This window comes from Miniopterus natalensis, chromosome 9, assembly GCF_054644295.1.
Source record: "Miniopterus natalensis isolate mMinNat1 chromosome 9, mMinNat1.hap1, whole genome shotgun sequence".
NCBI classification, from domain to species: Eukaryota; Metazoa; Chordata; class Mammalia; order Chiroptera; family Miniopteridae; genus Miniopterus; species Miniopterus natalensis.
The window spans coordinates 24,860,851-24,880,391 of NC_142089.1; the positions used below are offsets into that span (position 1 = coordinate 24,860,851).

General features: G+C 44.7%; 2 protein-coding genes across 2 annotated transcripts; both read left to right on the plus strand.

Annotated features, from left to right (window-relative positions):
• The first annotated feature begins 13 nt into the window (after positions 1-13).
• C9H1orf50 (chromosome 9 C1orf50 homolog) lies at positions 14-5,907 on the plus strand. Its single transcript, XM_016205148.2, has 5 exons — positions 14-121; positions 241-356; positions 4,308-4,394; positions 4,914-5,045; positions 5,374-5,907. The coding sequence occupies exons 1-5, from the start codon at positions 46-48 to the stop codon at positions 5,557-5,559; spliced, it is 597 nt and encodes a 198-aa protein (XP_016060634.2). The 5' UTR covers positions 14-45; the 3' UTR covers positions 5,560-5,907.
• A 7,386-nt stretch (positions 5,908-13,293) lies between these two features.
• On the plus strand, positions 13,294-19,541 carry TMEM269 (transmembrane protein 269). The gene is made up of 5 exons (XM_016205141.2): positions 13,294-13,510; positions 17,591-17,688; positions 18,352-18,495; positions 19,120-19,320; positions 19,405-19,541. The coding sequence occupies exons 1-5, from the start codon at positions 13,419-13,421 to the stop codon at positions 19,539-19,541; spliced, it is 672 nt and encodes a 223-aa protein (XP_016060627.2). The 5' UTR covers positions 13,294-13,418.

The window sequence follows — 19,541 nt, forward strand, 5'->3', positions numbered from 1 at the left end:
TCTCGCCGCCGGCCGGCTGCGTGGTGCGGAAGGTGAGGCGCTGTCATGGAAGACACTGCAGCGCCGGGGCAGACTGAGGGAGTCCCTGAAAACCAAGTTCAGTCGTCGACAGATCGGGGAGGTACGCGGGGCGGGAGTCGGAAGGGGAAAAGAGGCCCTCACGGGGCAGCTAGTCTGCCGGGCTCCGCGGGAGGCCGAGGGCGGGCGCTCACGGCCTGTGTTCCTGGGTGTGTGTCACAGGAGCCCTGGTGGAGCTCACCCCGACCCCCGGCGGCCTGGCCCTAGTGAGCCCCTACCACACCCACCGGGCCGGGGACCCCTTAGACCTCGTGGCGCTCGCAGAGCAGGTGCAGAAGGTGAGGAGGCGCGGCTGGGGAAGTAAATAACCGTGTTCGTTCACTTTGGGCCTGCGTCTTACGTCTCGGACCTCACAGCCGCTTAGCGTGGGGTAGCATTTGTTCATGTCTCCATTAGACACACGGGAAAAACTGAAAAACTCATTGTCATTGCGAGTCAGTGGCCTGACTCGGACTCTGATCTGAGACCAAGGCCTCTTTCAGCTGCAACTTGAGTGCCGTGCTCTCCCTCCGTGGGAAGGCGTGCACAGCACTGTCAGTATTATTTCCTTTGGCCCTTAGGGCTGCCCTAAGTACAGAAGTGCTCATTTGACACGTGAAGAGAAGTTTCCGAGGAAGTTTCAAGAACACCCTGACTCAGATTCTGCAGGGGTGCATAGTCCACTTAAAACTGTTCCCCATACTATCTTTATCTGTGACCTGAGAGCTTTTAGAACTCAACATCTGGAAGGGCAAGGGCTCTGTGATCTGTCCTCGTTCATTGGACACAGTATTGGACAAGCCCAGTGCTTAGACATCGATTGCTAAAAGAAGGAAAATAAGGAGGAAATGTGAAATAACAGAAAAAGCACTGGGATTTGGACACATGAGTTTTAATCCCACTTTTGATATTTAGTTGCACTGTGACTTGAGGCAAATTAGCTGTGACCTCAGCTTTATAAAATGCAGAGTTTGAACTAGGACAGTGCCTAGATCTAAAGCTCTGAAAAACCAAACTCTGTCTAATCTCTTACCAAGACTTCAGTTGTAGAACCTCTTCAATTTGTGCTGGGCCCTGCTGCTTTAAAGTTTATGATGTTTCCGGGCTGGATGGCTCAGTTGGTTGGAGCATGGTCCTCTACACCAAAAGGTTGCATGTTTGACCTCCAGGCGGAGCAAGGACAGGAGGCAACCGTTGGCTGTTTCTCCCTTCCTCTCTAAGATCAATAAAAACAAATCCTCAGGTGAGGTTTAAAAATAATAATAAAGCTTATGATATCCACTTAACCTTGTGTACATTATCACATTTGGCCTTGGTTATATACAAAGGCCTTTGTTTAGCTCAAAAATATTTAATAATTAATGTGCACAAATTCCCTCACGTGTACATCTCTGTACTTCAGCTTTTTGGTTTTTTTAAATTAAGATTCAAATATTTTGGAAAGTTTCTTTGATTCAAACCTTGTGCCTTCTCTTTTCTAGAGAGGTAGGGAGCAAAGTATAACTTTTTTGGATTAGAAGAATGTCATGTGTCTGTTTAATCAGATCACTTATTGGAAGGGAGGTTTCCAGGGCCAAATTTTAGGCAAACATTTTCATGGGTTACTGAGTAACCATCATGTTTATTACAATGGCCTGAAACAAAGAAAGAAGGAACACAGTTTTTGTTCTTCAGTTTATAATCTAGTGAAATACAGAGAATGCATTATTGTGCTGCCTCCATTTCCCTGATATTATCAATGTTTGAGAAGCCTAAACAAAAACACTAGAGACAAACAAATTGAATCAAGCATATTTACTGCCTGTGTACTGAAATGTACTTTCCAGCAGGACTGACCTCTGACGTGCCTTTTACGTACTAATGTGTGTTCAGAAAGTTCTGAAATTTGTAATCAGACTGATCTGTGTTCAGATCTTCAACTGCTGTTTATTAGCTGTGAAACCTTGGACAGGTTGCTTTACCTTTGTAAATCTAATTCCTAAAATGAGAAAGTGAAGTCAATATATCCAACTTCACAAGGTGTTATGAGAATTAAATTATAATATATGTAGAGAGCCTCAGAATGATAGAGTTTGTACTTAGTAATTATAGGTACTCTTTTCTGTTTTAATGAGGCACTTATGTTTACAAGGAACAGATTTCCTGCCACCACCTTAAGAAAAATGAACTACTTTAGTTCTAGAAACCATACTCTGTCATTGGCCATAAGATGCTTCATTGTCCTTGGAACAAAATGAAAATTCTTTTGCCATAGGCCCTGATCTGGTCCCTCTTCTCTCTAAACAGCCCTCCCTGCCCCCCGCAACTACTCTTCAGCTGCTTTGGCTTCAGAAATGCCTGGAAGCTTCTCCAGTTCTTTGCATGGCTGGCCCTTTCCTTTCATTCAGACCCAAGTCAGTGACACATCATCAGTGAGCCCTTCTGCTACAGAAGGCTATAACTTAGCCTTCTAAATGACAGTAATATTAATGAGTGCCTCTACACAGGCATTCCAGTTCCTGCAGTCCTCACCACTCCCTGGTCTTAAACCACTTACTTCATTTGTTTTCTTTGATCTGCTTCTACCACACAATTATGGCTGTTTCCTTCATATAGTGCATCATTATTCCAAGTATATATAATATTCTTTAATTATCTTTCTTTTTGACATCTGTATTACTCACTAAGGCTGTGCTTTATAATATGGTAGCTACTAGCTACATAATGGCTGTTGAGCACTTAGAATGTGTGGTTATTGCAACTGAGAAACTGAATTTTAAATTTTATGTAATTTTAATTAACTTAAATTTAAAAACCTGATAATTATTGGAAACTTTTAAGTATATTTGTAACATGAGCATGTGAATCAGCTCAGCTGTAAATTTTATGAAGTCTAAATATAGATCAAGTATTTCCAATGAAAATTTAGCATCCAAATTGATAGGTGCTATGAGTATAAAATACACACTTAATATGAAATGTAAACTATCTTATTAACAATTTTAAAAATATTAATTACGTGTTGAAATGATAATGCGTTTGATATATTGGGTTAAATAAAATACATTATTAGAGTTAAGTTTAGTTATTTTTACTTTTAGCACTGCTACAAGAAAATTTAAAGTTACATATGCAACTTGCTTTATATTAATGACAGTTGCATTAGATTGTAATCTTGACAAAGGCAGGGACTTCTCTCTCATGCTTGCCAATGCATCCAGTACCAGCATGATGTCTGACACACAGAGGTTGCTAAATATATATTTGTGGAACAGATAAATGATTGACCCAACTTAGTTGTTTCTGTTCACTCATAACACTGGCTTATACCTGACTTACCTTAAGCTCCCTCACTTAACCAGCAAATTGTTATTTTTTAGTTCGAGTTTAGCCTCCTAATTTCTTTTCCTTAACTCAGTTGTATACCACTGGAAATTAATCAGCTTTTCTGATTAAGCTGAAAGTTTTTGACAGATCTGATGACTGAGTGATAATCCTTTCTAATACATCAATTGGTCACACCATCTCCCCTAGCTTTCAAATTTATTTGATTTATTTTAAGCGATTTCCCTTTCCTTCAGCTGCATTTTCTAGTACATGACAGGCAGTCTTACGTGTACATTATAACTTTGTTTCAGGTCTACACTATAGTGAAATCTTTTAAAATACATTTTAAGTAACAATTATGGATGTAAATATAAGCTCAACTGAAGTGATGGTCATATTAACAGATACCTTGTCTGTATATAGCTAGATTCTTATATAGCAGGTGGTAAGAGCCATATCACAAGTGTCTTTGGATTTTCATTGTAAAACCCATCCTGATTTCAGAAATGTTTAAACATGAGAAAATCAATGGAGAACTGAAGTGGGGTTAGTCAGGCAAAGAGCAAGGGGGTAAATGTTTTAGATGGAGGAGAGGGCATATTCAGTATATTTGGCAGCAAGAAAGAACAGGGTATATTGGACAGAAGAAGTTCAGTGTGACTAGAACATAGAGTGAGAAGGGTAGAAAGCTATGGGAAGTAGAAACGAAAGAGCACTTAATTCTGCGGTGTGGGGTCATGTCAGGGTTGGCTTCTCATTAGCAGTGCTTTTTGAGCTGGGCTTTGAGGTGAATGGGAATTCATGGAATGGTGAGGATGGGAAGAATGAATATTTTAGGCATAAGCAAAGATGTTGACATAACTCTTCATAATGGGATCTAAATAAGAACATCGCAGAAGTCTGATCCTTTTTCGACCCACAGTTCAGTTTTCTTTCACCTTTAGGCTGATGAATTTGTCCGAGCAAATGCCACCAACAAGCTGACAGTGATCGCTGAGCAAATCCAACATTTGCAAGAACAGGCCAGGAAGGTAAGTCATGGCTTTTAGGCAGGCCTTCATTTTCTTCATTTAGTTCATAGGATTGATTGAACTTGCTTGTAATCATTGTAGCTTGTCTTTAGTATCTTCTAGAAATACAGAGGTATTAAGCAAAATAAAATAAGCCCAAGAGGTTAAGTATAAGCTAAGTGTTTTTCACTAGGAGAAAGTTCAGTGAGGTAAAGCATTTTGAGGGGAAAGTATGTTTTCAATTATAAAAGTAATGTACTTAATACAGGAAAGTAGGAAAGAAATGTAAAAGCCACTCAAAGCCAGTAATGCTTAGCATTTTGGAATATATTTCTTCTAAAGGAATTTTTACAGCATAGTAATTATAGTCTAATCTTTGTCTCTGCAGAATCATCCGGATCCCAGCAGTGATTTATTGCTAGGGGGGAGGAAGCAAGATCATAAACATTGAACAGTTTCTAGATTTTAATTGGGATGATCACTGAATATGATTGCCTGTTACCTCCAATACCTAAATTGTTATCTCTCTGTGGTTCTTAGGTATTGGAAGATGCTCGCAGAGATGCTGACTTGCACCATGTAGCTTGTAATATAGTGAAAAAGCCTGGCAACATTTACTACCTTTATAAGCGGGAGAGTGGTCAGCAGTATTTTTCTATTATTTCTCCAAAGGTAAGGACATTTATTGTTGCACAAAAATCTACTCTAGTCTTTGAGAAATTCTTGGTGTGTGTGTGAAAATGTAGGCATAGAGGTGGGGAAATGGTATCCCAGAAAATGGGAGATGGTGTGAGCCCAGATATGACTGAAAAACATACATGTGCTTAAATTATTTCACAGCCATTATCTTGTTAAGGGAGGAATCTGATGTATAATGTAATGCTTTCCAGGATGATTCTGACTGGGCTGAAGTGAAAAGCCAAAAAAGAAATTTGTGGCATAATTAGGAAATGTCTTTACATCTTACCCTAATCAGAACTGACTACTTTTCCTTCTGTAGGAATGGGGAACGAGTTGTCCACATGACTTCCTTGGTGCCTACAAACTACAGCATGACTTGTCCTGGACTCCATTTGAGGACATTGAGAAGCAAGATGCTCAAATAAGCATAGTGGACAAGTTGCTAAGCCAGCCAGTGGCCCTGCCTCCAAGGCCTGAGCCCAACTTCCAGGGACTGACTCACTGAGAATGGACTCTGACAAAGAGCTCTCACGGCAAGGACTGTCACCTCCTTGCCTCCTTGTTGCCCCCATTCTCTGCCTTGATGGGAGATGGCATGAGAATTGATGATGTGTAGGTGAATCATGAACTTGGAAGGAGACCCTGTGTGATTGTAATGCTGTCATTATTAGTTTTAGTTGGGATGGTAATGAATCACATTAGTCTTTTGGGGGATCCTCTCTGGGTCACAGATACCCAACCAGATAGTTTCGGCGTCCTGGCCAGTGTACTTTCCTTCTCCTTTGTCTCCCTCTGTTCTCCTCCTAAGTTAGAGTATTAAAGAAGAGTTTCTTGCCATAAAAATGTTGGTAAGGATTTGCTGAGGGGACCATTTTTAATTTTTTTGGTAATTAGTCTTTAAGATTAAGTTTAGGCTACTTAACTGTTGGTGCAATTGACCTTCAAATTCATCAGGGAACAAGATTGTTGGGTAATGGAGGGCGGTAAGCAACTTGGCTTGGCTACACTGGAGACTGTGTGATTCTGATATTTCTGCGCTACTGGTGAGGTTTGGCTTGCTGTCTCCGCTCTTTCTGCCTAGCTGGAGTGACTGGGGAATGAGGAAGCAGCAACGGTGAGGTTTGGGGAGGGTCAGCCTATAAACTCACAGAGGCTGCCCTTAGTTCCTTGCCACATGGGTGTCCCCAGCATGGCAACTTTCTTCTATCCCCTTTCCAATCCATTCTGCAAAATTCAGCTTGATCTTACCTAGGGTCACATAACTCATAAGCAATTGAGCACCCCTCCCCTTCACAAGATAGCATTTATTAAGGAGCCAGAGCTCAGAAGGAAGGAGCTTCTAAGTGCCTGGAGCAATTAGACTTCTGTAGTCTTAAGCAGCATTTGATTCAGTTGTCCAATCCCTGCTTGAAAGATTTTTTCTTCATTTTGTTTTGGAATCACCATCTGCTTTTCTCCTATTTCGCCAATTGCACCTTTTCAGGCTCCTTGACACATTTTGATCCGCTCTGGGCCAAGCCCTTGGCCCTCTTTACTTTCTCTGTACTAGGTGATATAATCCATTCCCTTGGCTTTAAATACCATCATATGCTGCTGACTCACATACATATCCAGCCCCAATATGTCCCTCAAGTTTCATGCAGACTTGTTTACTTGAAGTCATTACAAACTTAACCATATCCAAAATGAGTCTTGAGTTCTACCCAAAAACCTGTTTCATCATCAAGTTTCTCTGCATATTTCCATTAGCACCTATCTCACATTGTTGTCAAGGCCAAAAATCTAAGTCATCCCTGATTTCATTTTTTCTTCCCACACCACTCAGCAAGTCATCTTAGCTCTGTCTTTAAAATACATCCCAGATCTGACTGCTTCAGCCCCCCTGCACCACTACCCCTTTAGTCCACAACACCAGCATTTCTAGCCTGGACTAAGGTAGTAGCCTCCTAACTTGGCTACCCCCCTCTATTCTCACCCTCCTTCATTCTGGCTCCACAGACTGTCAGCATCATTTTTTAAAATTATAAAGCAAGTCACAACACCTCTATATAAAAATAACCCAATAATTTCTCATTACACTTAGAATAAAATCCAAACTTCTTGCCAGGGTACTCTCAGTACTCACCGTGTTCCTGCTAACCTTCCTATTTTAACACATCAAGCTTGTTCCTGCTTTAGACCCTTTACATTTGCTGTTCCGTCTGCCTGGACTATCCCCCAAGACTTTGCATGGTTTTCATCTTCTCATCATTTAGGTCCTGCTCAAATACCACTTCACTGATGACCCTATCAGAAATACCAACTCTCATGTCAAAATCACTTCTGACTCTGCTTTGTTTTCCATGGCCCTTATCACGTCCAGACCTTATTAGTTGCCTTTCCCCGTAGGACAGAAACGGTGTCTGACTTGTTAACTGTATATCCCTAGCACCTAAAATAGTGCCTGGCACATAACAAACACTCCCATAATGAATGGATGAATGGGTAGACATCTGGAGCTCTGCACTTACTTATATCCTGCAAAGGGTCTCACAGTCAATGAAGCTAGTAGAAATATAATGTGAGCCACGTGTGGTTTTAAAATTTTTAGTAGCTACATTAAAAAGATAGAAACAGATGAAATTAACTTTAATAATACATTTCATCTAACCCAGTATATGAAAAATACTAATATTTCAACAGATAATACTAAAAAGTATTAGTTATTTAAAAAAATTTTTTAAACAGAGTGTTCAAACTCTGGTGTGTATTTTGCACATACAGCATGTCTCAATTTGGACTAGCCATGTTCTAAGTGCTCAAGAGCCAGATGTGGCTAGTGGCTGCCATATATCACAAGTATAGGTAGTTTAACCTGACTGTTCTTGTCCTTCATTTCCTGTGAAATCCAGAATGGGAGGGAGCTAGAAGCTTCTGGCAGATAGGGAAGAGGGGCTTTCTTAGCTACTCCTGCTTTTCTCCCTCTGCTGAAGGAAGCCTTGGGGAAGTCCAGGCTAACAAATGCATGATCATGTAATAGTAATAACTGAACTTTTACTCTGTGCTAAGCACCTCATATAATTTCATTTTACAGATTAGAATATAGGTTCAGGAAAACAAAGTAACTTGTTCAAATTTACACTTCTGCTGAGTATTAGAGCTGGGATATAATGTGGTTAAAAGTTAAAGCCAGTATTATAACCAGTATATTACAGTTTTTAATTTACCACTTTAATGGTCCACAAGACATGGACAAATTAAGAGACACACAAGTGATAGAAGCCAACCTGACCCTTGGCTTGGACTTGGAGCACGCCTTTAGTTGCCTCCATCCTGGGTCTTTCTTTTAGTTTCTCAGACACATTAGATATGACTTTCGTGTCAGACCGTGTTCAGGTCTCAGCTTCACTGATTATTAATGGTGTAACCGATAAAACCAACGGATCCCCTGTTTCCTCCCCCAGACACCTGGAATGCTAATACCTCAGGGGCATTTGAGAAAATCCAGAAAATGATGGTAATGTCTGTAAAGCACTGAGCACAGTGCCCTGGGCTAGTAGCCACTCAGGACACACTAGATCCTGTACTGTTCTTTCCCCTCCAGGTTGTGAGAAGCAAAGTGTCACTTGAGCTCCTAGCTCCTCCCCTTCTCGTTGCATATGCTTCTGTAACTTAGCTTTAGGGTAGGTGGGAGAAGTGTGGCTGGTGTTGGAACTGGTGCCTGGGGTCCTACCCAGTCCTAACAAATTAATTTCTGTGGCACACTATTCATCCAGGGGCCAAATCTAGACACCTTGGGGAGGCTCTTACCTCCTCCCCCTCCCTCCTCGGGATTCCATCTCACCGGGGCTCCTAGTCTAGCCACTTCCCATTCCCTTCCGTTGCTGACCAACAATACAGCGTTGCTCCAGCCACCGCCTTGCCTCTCACCAGTATTACAGGGCCTTCCTCCACACGATGCCAGAATAATCTTTCTAAGCCAGCCTGACCCTGTCACTTTGCTACTGAAAACTTACTATTTTCAGGACTGAGTGTAAATTACTCAGCTTGTCATTCATTCAACAAATTTGGGGTGGGGTGGGATGGGGGTGGAGGGACTTACATATGCCTAATCGTTCTCACAGGCACAAAGATACACCAGGGCCCCACGCGGAGCTTACATTCTAGGGGCTTCACAGTCTGGACCCCAGCATGCCCTTTACAGCGGTATCTTCCCAACTCCCTTCCAGTTGGCGTCCCAAGCACCATGCATGCTGTTCCCTCGGTCCGCCAAGCCTCCCCACGCTGGCTGTGGTGGACACTAGTCCCCTCCCGTCAGATCCCTCCAAGCCGCACCAGGCCCACCCCAAGGCCCAGGGCTTCCCCGCAGATTGAGGCCCCGCTTTCACCAGCTGAAGCCGGCAGCCCCTCCCCTGCCTCTTGGCGATTGTGAGCTAAGAGCCGGGCTAAGAGGCTTGGGACCTGTGCCACTTGCGCATTGCCTGGGCCTGTCCCCCTCCGCTGCCGGGAGCAGGGAGGGAGTGCAGCCCCCACGCCATCTAGGGATGTCCTGTTCCCAGGTGAGTGGGCGCAGGTCCCTCCCCGCAGTGCTGTCAGTGACCAGGCTCCCGGGGAAGGAGTTGTTCTGAAGTGCAGGCACCCAGCCCCGGCTCCATCTCTTGCGTCTTCCCACACGCGTGGTCCTCCTCGAGTGGAGCATGGACTGAACTGGAGCAGTGGGGAGGGGAGCGCCGGTGTCCCCAAACCAGGGGGACCAGCTCGGGAGAGGCCGGCTCTCTGTTGGGGGACGTGGGCCTCGAGGGCGGGAGGAGAGGAGGGAGGGCGGTGCCCTGAGTCCCTGGGCAGCTGGGCCCCTGCGGACCACTCCGCCTGGAGCTGCTCACTCCGGGCCGCGCCCGCCCCCGGGGTTTCCGGGCGAGGAACCGGCTTGGCCATTCCTTTCCTTCCCTGAGAAACCTCCAGCAATTCTGCCCGCTCACATCTCCTCTGCAGTGCCATGGCTGGTTTTCTTTTCTGTCGTTTCTACTCTTCCGACCACCCTCCATTCTCAACCCCTATCTGACCAAGACACCCCCTTACTAACCATCACAGCCTGCGCACAGGCTGCAATTCAAGGTCACACAGGTGGGGTGTCACAGCTGTGGCCTCCCTGCTGACTTGCCTCCAGCCGCGCCTCTCTCCCCTCCGGGGGTCCCAGCCTCCTCACTGCGCTTTCACACCTCCGATTTCCTTTGCCAAGAAGGCCCTTCCTTTGTTCATCCTTAAAGAGCCTCCACAAATAGCACCTTTGTGAAACCTTCCCCCAGACTCAGCCTCTTTCCCTCTGCATCTGCAGCAACTGGCTATCCCCCGTCCAACCTAACACCACGCTGCCTTCTTTCCATTCGCATGTCTGCCTCCCCTACCAGACTCCAAGCTTCCTGAGGGTGCAGCCTGGGTCACGTTCTCTCCATCCCCAGAACACACATGCCTGGCACAGAGCAGGCCTCAGCAAATACATATTTTTAGATGAGTAAATGGAAGATCATAAGCGTTGGGTAGATGTCGTTTGTGGTGAAGGGGCTGGATTGTTGAGAGTTCGTTTGAGGAGGCTTCTTGAAGGACAAACCGACCAGGCTTTGACACGGGGAGAGCTGTGATTTGGTGCAGTGAGAAGATCTCGGGGAAGCATCAGAGTGACGAACTCTGTTAATTTAATAGTCACTGAACAGGTTCTGTTGTCAGGCCTCAGGGTGGGCACAGGGAACCTTGGTCCACACTTTCCCTGTGGTACAGGAGGAAGACAAGATAGGCAATGCCAATACAGAGTGCCAGGTGTCGCGGTGACACAAGGAGATGTGGCAGTACAGAGGAGGAGCACCTCACTGATTCTGGGTGGGGTGGGATGCCTGGCTTCCCAAAGAGGACACCACCCAACCCAAGACCAGAGGGAGGGCCAGGGAAGGGATAAAGGGTAGTAGGGAGTAGAAGCTGAGAGGTGAGCAGTGACTCATTATGAAAGGCTTGTATACCAAATGAAGGAGTTGGATTCCATCCTGAGGGCACTGGGGAGCTACTGATGGCTTCCAAGAAGCTAGGGAGTGACACGATCTAGTTCTACAGGCCACTGCTGTGCAATGCCTCATTTATGACTTCCTCCTGAGAAACCTCTAAGTCCCTCAACATGCCGGCCTCTTCTTTTATGCTGCCTCGGCATCCCGGTCACTTCTGTGCAGGGTTGAAGTCTTCCACTAGACTGAGTTCCTTGAGAGATGAGACCAGGTCTTAATCTTCTCTGTGTCCCAAGAACCAGGCACCAAATCTTGCTCACTACTAAATGTTTGCTGAATGAATGGATTGTTCCTTTTTTCCTCTGGATTTCTACAGCCCTTACTCTCAAGTCCACATTCTTTTACACCTGGGACCTGTGCATTATGCTAAAAATAGCATTGAATTGGGAAGGAGGAGACCTGATTCAAAACCTAGCTCCACCATTTACTGGGATAAGTTGCTTAATTATCTCGAAACCTCAGTTTCCCGATCTGTCAGATGAGGTACCACAAGGGACAGAGTAAGTCTCCACATGCATGCATCAGTCTTATTTTTCTGGACAGGGGACCAAGGATTTTCCCCAGCCCCTAGCTCAGTCTGAGTTTACAGTGAATACAATGCTTGGTCCTGATGGTTTGTAGACAGCAGAATACAGAGGAAACTTACAGAAGTTTTAAGTTTTAATCTACCACTTCCAAGGGGTGTCAGTGACCTTGAGCAAGGTTCTTCCCCTCTCTGAGACTTCTCTGCCTTACTTGGCAAGTAGAGATAGTGATCCTTACCTGGTAGAACTCATAGGGCCAAAGGAAACCACAGAGGTGAAATTGCTTTGTGAATGAGAGAGATAACATAGTAGATAATTGATCATTAATTTTAAAAAACAGTGAACTAGTATAGATGAGGTGTGTCTGATAATTGGCAAGCATACCCCAGGCACCTGATGACTGCCACTGAGAGGCAGAGATGCTGGGATGCTGCTCTTCCAGGCAACAGTGGGCTAGACTGGGATAGAGGTGTCTGGTTTGCTGGGGTCAGCCTTGAGGCCCAGGAGAGACCAGGATGGAGGGGTTCATGGCGAGGGAGTGTGCAGCCAGTCCTTTGCCCCCCTCTCCTCCTATATTTCTCTGGCTCACATTGCTTCCTGTCTTGGATTTTGAGTGGCCCTGGCATGAGAAGGTCTGAGAAGTCCCAGTGGCTTTGGTACTGTGGTCACTGACACCCTTTGGTGAAAGGCTGGCCTGGGGGAGCAGTGAACCCACAGCACTGCCCTGATAAACTCCCAGCCCTGAAGTTCATTCAAGTCCCAGCCTCTGACTTCTTGGTGGAAGGGTTTATGGAAAACGACCATGATTGTCTTAGCTCTTGCCCAGAACAGCAGAGTCTGGGATTGTAAAGAGACATTGAGTGGAGGCAGAGTCTCAGCTTCCTCACCTCCAAACTGAGTGAGGATCGAATGGGGGGGAATTATGGCACGTTTCCCAAAGTCATCAGGATCAGAAGAGAGCACACAGTGAAAAGTGCCTGGTGAACTATTTTATGCTGACACACTCAATTTTAGTTGGTTGTTTCTCATCTCTTCCTTCCCCTGTTGGAGCTGGGCCTGCTGTTCTGGTTGGAGCTGGGCCTGCTGTTCTGGTTGGGGCCTGTCAGAACCAGGACCTTGAGGCAGCTCAGCCGCAGCTCGTCCTGAGGGTGTGAGCCTGGCCTGCGCCTGCGGGATCGGGGAGCCTAAGTCTGCAGCAGATCCCTGTTGTGCTTCTTTCCCCTCAGGTAGCCTCTTCCCGCCCCCCCAGGGTCACTCCTGGGGTGAGGGTGTTACCCCTTTTCAGTGCTTTTCATTCCTGCCCGGCTCACCTCAAAGCATTGAAAGTAGCTTCGTAATTAAAAAAAAAAAAGGTCTCATCTATGACAAAGAGCTCAATGACAAAAGGCTGGTCCCTCAGAAGGGGGGAAGGGTCCATACTTTTGTATCCTGCATCATGGGGGTGCCAGGAGGGTCAACATATGGCTGGAGGGAGGTTTGTGCTATGGGGCAAGGGGTGTAGTCAGAGAGGCATGGAGACTACGTTGTGCTGGTTCACTCGCTTTGCTATTGGTTTTCCCAAGACACTCAGCTTCGCACCTTTGTCTTTACTTCCTGGGTCTCCCCCATCTACCTCCTGTCTGCCTCATTCCAGCCAGTGAAACAGTGTTTAGAGGGTAAAGTTCTGAAATGAAATTTAGGGGAACAGTAGCTACCTGGTTCTTAGGAGCTTCTTTTGGGACTCTTTGACCTTAGGAATCCCTTACCCCTCTCTCTGGGCCCCAGGTCAGTGCACCGGTTTCTTCCTGACCAAAGACCAGAGTAACCCCCAGATGAATGAATTTTCCTGGAAAGATGTTGCCAATGCCTTGTCCCTGGCCAACATGATCCTGGGACTCTTCTCCATCTTCTGCAGCTTCTGCAAGTAGGTCTGGGGCCCAGCAAGGTCTTAGCCAAGGACATGAGGAAAGAAGGGGGGAATCTAGAGAGCCAGGCACTGAGACATGGAGATCAAATGGAGGCAGGAGAAAGTGTGGTGGGTTGGGAGTCAAGGAGCCAAGATTCTAGCTTCATTTCTACCACCAACCTAGTATGTGACCTTGGCTAGGTCACATCCCTGAGCCTCAGTTTCTCCATCTTTAAAACAAGGAGCTCACACTATGATCTCTATAGTTCCTTCCAGTTATGGCAGACTAGAATGGTTCTCTGAGAAAATCTGGAGGTTCTGCTTTGGTAGCCTTTAAACAATCCTTGGGTAGGCAGGCTACCATTCAAATTTTTTGATTCTCAAATAAGAACACATGATATGGTGGAATTTTTAAAATTAGCACTGCTCTGGAAAACCTGAGACACGTATATGGGCCTCAAAAAGTTATAAGCAAATGATGTTTTTGTAAATTGAGTCATATTTCAATGCCTTGGCAAATTGGCTGTTTATAGATAAATCCTTTATAATGCAAATAATGTCTTCCTGACCTGTTTGAATCTCTATAACCATCAGCAGGTGACTTCTCTGGATCTGAGTCTCATGATATTTAAGTTCTCTCCCAGTTTGAAAATTTTATGATTCTCTAAGTCTGGGTTTTTGGAGTCTCATAAAGTGAAGCACAACTGCAGCAGAAAATCTTTATTTTAGCCTAATCTTCTGGGAAGTGTAGTTTTTATGCCATTATGGTGGGCCCAGTTCCCTTTAAATACATAGGTACAGGTATAAACAAAGGAAATGCTGAGGTTGTTTGGGGACAGCTGAGGTCTGGGGTCAGGCTTTCTGTTTGCTTCTGCTGGGCCACCCAAGCGTTGCAATCAGAGTGTAGATTTGGGAATGGCCACCTATGGCAGGTTTGCTGGAGGCTGTGGTGGCTGCTTTCAGAGGGGTCTGGGAGCATGTGTTGGACAGAAGCATAGAATCCTCAAAGGTAGGATCTGAAAGAGCTCTTGGGAGTCATTTACAGCATCAAAATACATTGGACAAAAACTGATACAACTGCAAGGAGAAATTGATGAATCTACTATCAGAGTTGGATATCTCAACACCCCTCTATCAGTAATTAACAGAGCCAGCAGGCAGAAAATCAGTAAGGGTATAGTTGAACTGGACAGCACCGTCAATCAACTGGGTCTAATTAATATTTATAGACTACTTCAACAACAGCAGAATACACATTCTTCTCAAGCACACCAAGATGGACCACATTCTGGGCTATAAGACACACCTTAACAAATTTAAAAGAATAGAAATCAGATAAAGTATGCTCTCAGACCACATGGAATTCAACCAGAAGTCAATAACAGGAAGATAACAAGAAAATCCCCAAATACAAGGAGGTTAAACAGCACAGTTCTAAATAATATATGAATAAAAGATGAAGTCTCAAGAGAAACTTAAAAATATTTTTAACTAAAAGAAAATGAAAATACAACTTACCAAAGTTTGTGAAATGCAGTGAAAGCAGTACTTACAGTGTTAAATGCATATACTAGAAGAGAAATCTGTAACAGACTACATCAAGAGATTTAGAAGACAGGTCTGCCCGTGGCTCAGTTGGTTGTAGCATCATCCCATACAGCAAAAGTTTGCAGGTTTGATTCCCAGTCGGGGCACATACCTAGGTTTTGGGTTTGATCCCAGGTTGGGGCACATACAGGAGGCAGCTGACCGATATTTCTCACATCGATGTTTCTCTCCCTCTCCCTCTCTCTCTTACTTCCTCTTTCTAAAATCAATAAAAGCATATCCTTGGGTGAGAATTAAAAAAAGGAAAGCAAAGTGAATTAGAAGACAAGCCACAGACTGAGAGAAAATATTTGCAAAAGATAAACTGGATAAGGTACTATAATCCAAAGTATACAAAGCTTAAAACTCAACAATAAGAAAATAACCCAATTAAAAGAGAGCCAAAGACCTTAACAGACACCTCACCAAAGAACATATACAGATTGCATATAAGCATATGAAAAGATGCTCAACATCATATGTCATCAGGGAAATGTAAATTGAAACAACAGTGAAATACCACTACATACCTATAATAGCCAGAATCCAGAACACTAACAACAGCAAATGCTGGCAAGGATGTGGAGCAACAGGAACGCTCATTCATTGTTGGTGGGAATGCAAATGGTACCGCCACTTTGGAAGAGAGTTTGGCAGTTTCTTATAAACTAACATACTCTTACCATATGAGTGCACCAGTTTCACATTCCTTGGTATTTATTCAAATGAATTCAAAACTACATCCACACAAAACCCTGTGCTTGAATGTTTATGGTGTTTTACTCATAATTACTGAAACATGGAAGCAACCAAGATGTCCTTCACTAGGTGAGTGGATAAAAACGGTGCTACACCCAAACAATGGAACATTATTCAGTGCTAAAAGGAAATGAACTATCAAGCCATGAGAAAACATGGTGGAAAATTAAATGCATATTATTAAGTGAAAGAAGCCAATCTGAAAAGCTATGTGTTCTGGAAAAGAAAATATGGAGAGAAAAAAAGGATCACTGGTTGCCAGAAACGGGTTTGGGGGTTGGGGAGGGCATGAATAGGTAGAATGCAGAGGATTTTTAGGACAGTGAAAATACTCTATATGATATTATAATGATGGATATGTGTCATTATACTTTTGTCCAAACCCACTGAACACACAACACAAAGAGTGAACCCTAAGGTAAACTATGGACTTTGGCTGATTATGATGTATCAATGTAGTTTCACCCTTGGTTTGTAGCAAGAGCCAGAATGTACCGTTCTGGTGAGTGATGTTGATAATGGGGGAGGCTATGCATATGTGAGAGGAGGGAGAATATGGGAAATCTCTGTACTTTCTTCTTGATTTTTGTTGCAAACCTAAAACTTCTCTAAAAAAAAAATAGTCTTAGAAAAAATTGAAAAGAAGGAAGATCTAAAATCAATAACCTGAGCTTCCACCTTAGGGAGCTAGAAAAAGAAGAGCAAATTAAATCCAAAGTAAGAGAAGAAAATAAATAATAAAAATGAGAGCAGAACTCAATGAAATTGAAAATAAGAAATTAATAGAGAAAATCAACAAAACCAAAAGCTGGTTGTTTGAAAAGATCAATAAAATTGATAAGCCTCTAGCCAGGCTAACCAAGAAAAAAAGAGAGGACACAAATTACCAACACAGTGGTACCTTGGCTTTCGAATGTCTCCATTGATGAACGTTTTGGTTTATGAACACTGTAAACCTGGAAGTAAATGCTTCGGTTTTCGAACCGCCTCAGAAGTCGAACATGCCACAGGGCTTCTGCTGAGAGCAAGACCCTGAGGCCTAGCTGTCGGCTGTTGATCCCTCGGTTTTTTAACTTTTCAGAACTTGAATGGGCTTCCGGAACGGATCACAGAAAACCGAGGTACCACTGTATCAGAAATAAGAGGAGCCATCACTACTGATCCTATGGACATTGAAAGTATAATAAAAGAATATTATGAACAACTCTATGCACACAAATTTGATAGCCTATATGAAATGGGCCAATTCCTTAAAAGACTTAAACTATCAAGACTCACAGTAGGAGAAACAGATCATCTGAATAGGCCTATATGTATTCAAGAAATCATTTGGCACAAACCCCTCATTTTACAGATGGAGAAACAGAGGCCTGGAGAAAGGGGGGAGTGATTAATCTGAGAATTCACAGTAATATGGTTGCAGAGGCTGGGCTGAACCTAGGACCCCTGGGCCATTGAATATGTCTGAAATTTAGAGTTGGAAGGGACCTTAGTGATTACCTAGGGAGTTTGGGGCACCCCTTGAAAGTATGGAGGGAATCTAGGGGTGTGTGTGTGTGTGTGTGTGTGTGTGTGTGTGCATGGTATGTAAAGCAGTGCATATACGAAAGGATGTGTGTGTGAGGAACTTGCAGGGTTGTGCATGTGTTCGAGTGGAGGAGGTGTATTGGTGCACTGGAGGTGTGTAGAATGGTTGTCTAGTGAACACTATGAAAAAGCTGCCCTGTTTGGGCCTGCTGGCCTACACTTTAGGAAATCCTACTGTGCCTCCTGGATGATTCTGATCAGCTTCCTATTAGACATGGCAATCAGGGCAATCACCAGACACCTCAACATCTGCTCCAAATTGGGTGAGTCCAGGCCTCAGACCCCTAATCCCTGACGCTAGGAGCATCATGTCAGGTCAGCTCCTCCATCTTCTAACATTGACCGGCCTTTATCAGTCACCAGTCCTGTTCACATCCCTCAAGTATAGCAGAAGCAGCTCTATAGTCGGAGCTGGAGCCCCTCAACCTAGATCTAGCTCCTTTGCTGGCTCACTTATTGATCTCTGGTTGTCCTTGGCCTGGCTTTCAGTTTCCTTGTCTGCCCTGAATCCCTGTTCAGGGCTGATCCAGGAACTGGGAGTGGGAGTGGTGGTTGTGATGGTGGAGGAGAGAGGAAATAAAAATTACTCCAAACAGAGCAGCTGGTTGAAAATACAATAAAGTATTTCTGTGTCAAATTTTCCTTGCAAAAAGGGTTCCATCATTTATTAATTTGTGTCCAGTTGTAGTCCAACCCATGTTAAAGGATGGAACTAAGACCTGCACAGGGAAAGCCTTGCTTAAGGCCACAGGGTCAGTCTAAGGTAGAGCCAGAAGGAGACCAGTCTTTGATCTATAGGCCACCCCAGGGGAATAGATGTTGCCCTCTGGGACCTCAGACCTTGCTTGTCACTGTTCCAGCATCCCCACCAAAGGGGACTAATGTACATGGTGTAAAGTTCTTCTAACGTTGGCTTCCTGGAGCAGGAGTTGAGCTGAATGATTTTGCTGTCTTCACCGCCTTTGGCCTGGCCTCAGCCCTGCTCCTCGGTGTGGATGGGCCTCTGAATGGGTTCTTGGCCGTCATCTATGTGTTGGCTGCTGCTTTCCGCCTGTGTTTTTATTCAGCTGGTGAGTAGAACCCAGCCTTATGGCTACGGGAGCGAACCACAGAGGGGAGGAGCTGTTGGACGCCAGATGCCTGGGGTGCAGTAACTGACTCCTCTCCTTCCTTTTGTAAAGTCCCTTTTCCTTCCTTCCTCTGTGCCTCAGACCCCCTGGGGACTGCAGCCTGCATTGGCAGAGCCCTGTTCTGGGGGAAGGGGCTCCGTTCTTGGGCCAGCTGTGCCTTTTTCTCACTATGTGACGTTTGGATGAAGCACGTGGATTCAGACTCTAGAACTAGAGGTCGTACTCCAGTTTCCTAAAACCCATGGAGATACCGAGCTCTAGCGAGGGCAATTGCCTCAGAGCCCAGCGCCAGGGAGTGCAGATGCAGACTCGGTCTCAGAGGACCTTTCTACGGAGGCTTCCTAGGGCCAAGGCGCACACGTGGTCCTAGCTGCCTGCTTTACCTTGTGATCAATGCAAAGCCCATGCACCATCTCTGTGAATAAATGGTTTACAGCCTGCCACTGTCCTGGGATTAAGGGGATTTGGAGCCAAGGATGGGGAAAACCCAAAGGGACAGGGCCTTGCTTCATGCAGATACCTTGAAATCGCAGGAAGCAGCTAATCCCCATCTTTCTCCAGCAGGCCTTTCCCTCACACACAAGGGTCTACCCTGCTCCTATGCCTCCTGTGTTCTGGCCTCCACCTCCCTCCTGACCAAAGGCAACACGTTCATTCTCTTCTGCATGGCCTCACTTATGATTCTCTTCATGATGGACCAGAGCTACTACCCGCATGACGAAATCCTAGAGTCTGAGAACTGGAAAAAAGTAGTTTATCTGGGAGGTGAGTGGGGATGAGAGAGTAGAGGGTGGGAAATACAAGTAAGACAGACTCATAAAAACTGAGTGTATTTTCTTCTTCTTCCAGGTGTCATCATGCTGCTTTTTTCTCCATTCTCCCTAACTGCTTTTTACTGCCTGATGTGGTCGCTCTCCTACATTTTCTTTCCAGATGCTCTATGGGGCAAGACAGTGTGTCTTAGGCAACAGCACCTAAGAAACTAA

Bases quoted from the DNA above. Each gene is read 5' to 3' on its own strand.
- TMEM269 (XM_016205141.2), top strand. From the start codon at position 13,419: ATGAATGAATTTTCCTGGAAAGATGTTGCCAATGCCTTGTCCCTGGCC. The intron at 18,496-19,119 runs GTGAGTAGAACC...TTTCTCCAGCAG, and splicing joins CCTGTGTTTTTATTCAGCTG to GCCTTTCCCTCACACACAAG. The intron at 19,321-19,404 runs GTGAGTGGGGAT...TTCTTCTTCCAG, and splicing joins AAAAGTAGTTTATCTGGGAG to GTGTCATCATGCTGCTTTTT.
- C9H1orf50 (XM_016205148.2), top strand. From the start codon at position 46: ATGGAAGACACTGCAGCGCCGGGGCAGACTGAGGGAGTCCCTGAAAAC. The intron at 122-240 runs GTACGCGGGGCG...TGTGTGTCACAG, and splicing joins GTCGTCGACAGATCGGGGAG to GAGCCCTGGTGGAGCTCACC. The intron at 357-4,307 runs GTGAGGAGGCGC...TTTCACCTTTAG, and splicing joins TCGCAGAGCAGGTGCAGAAG to GCTGATGAATTTGTCCGAGC.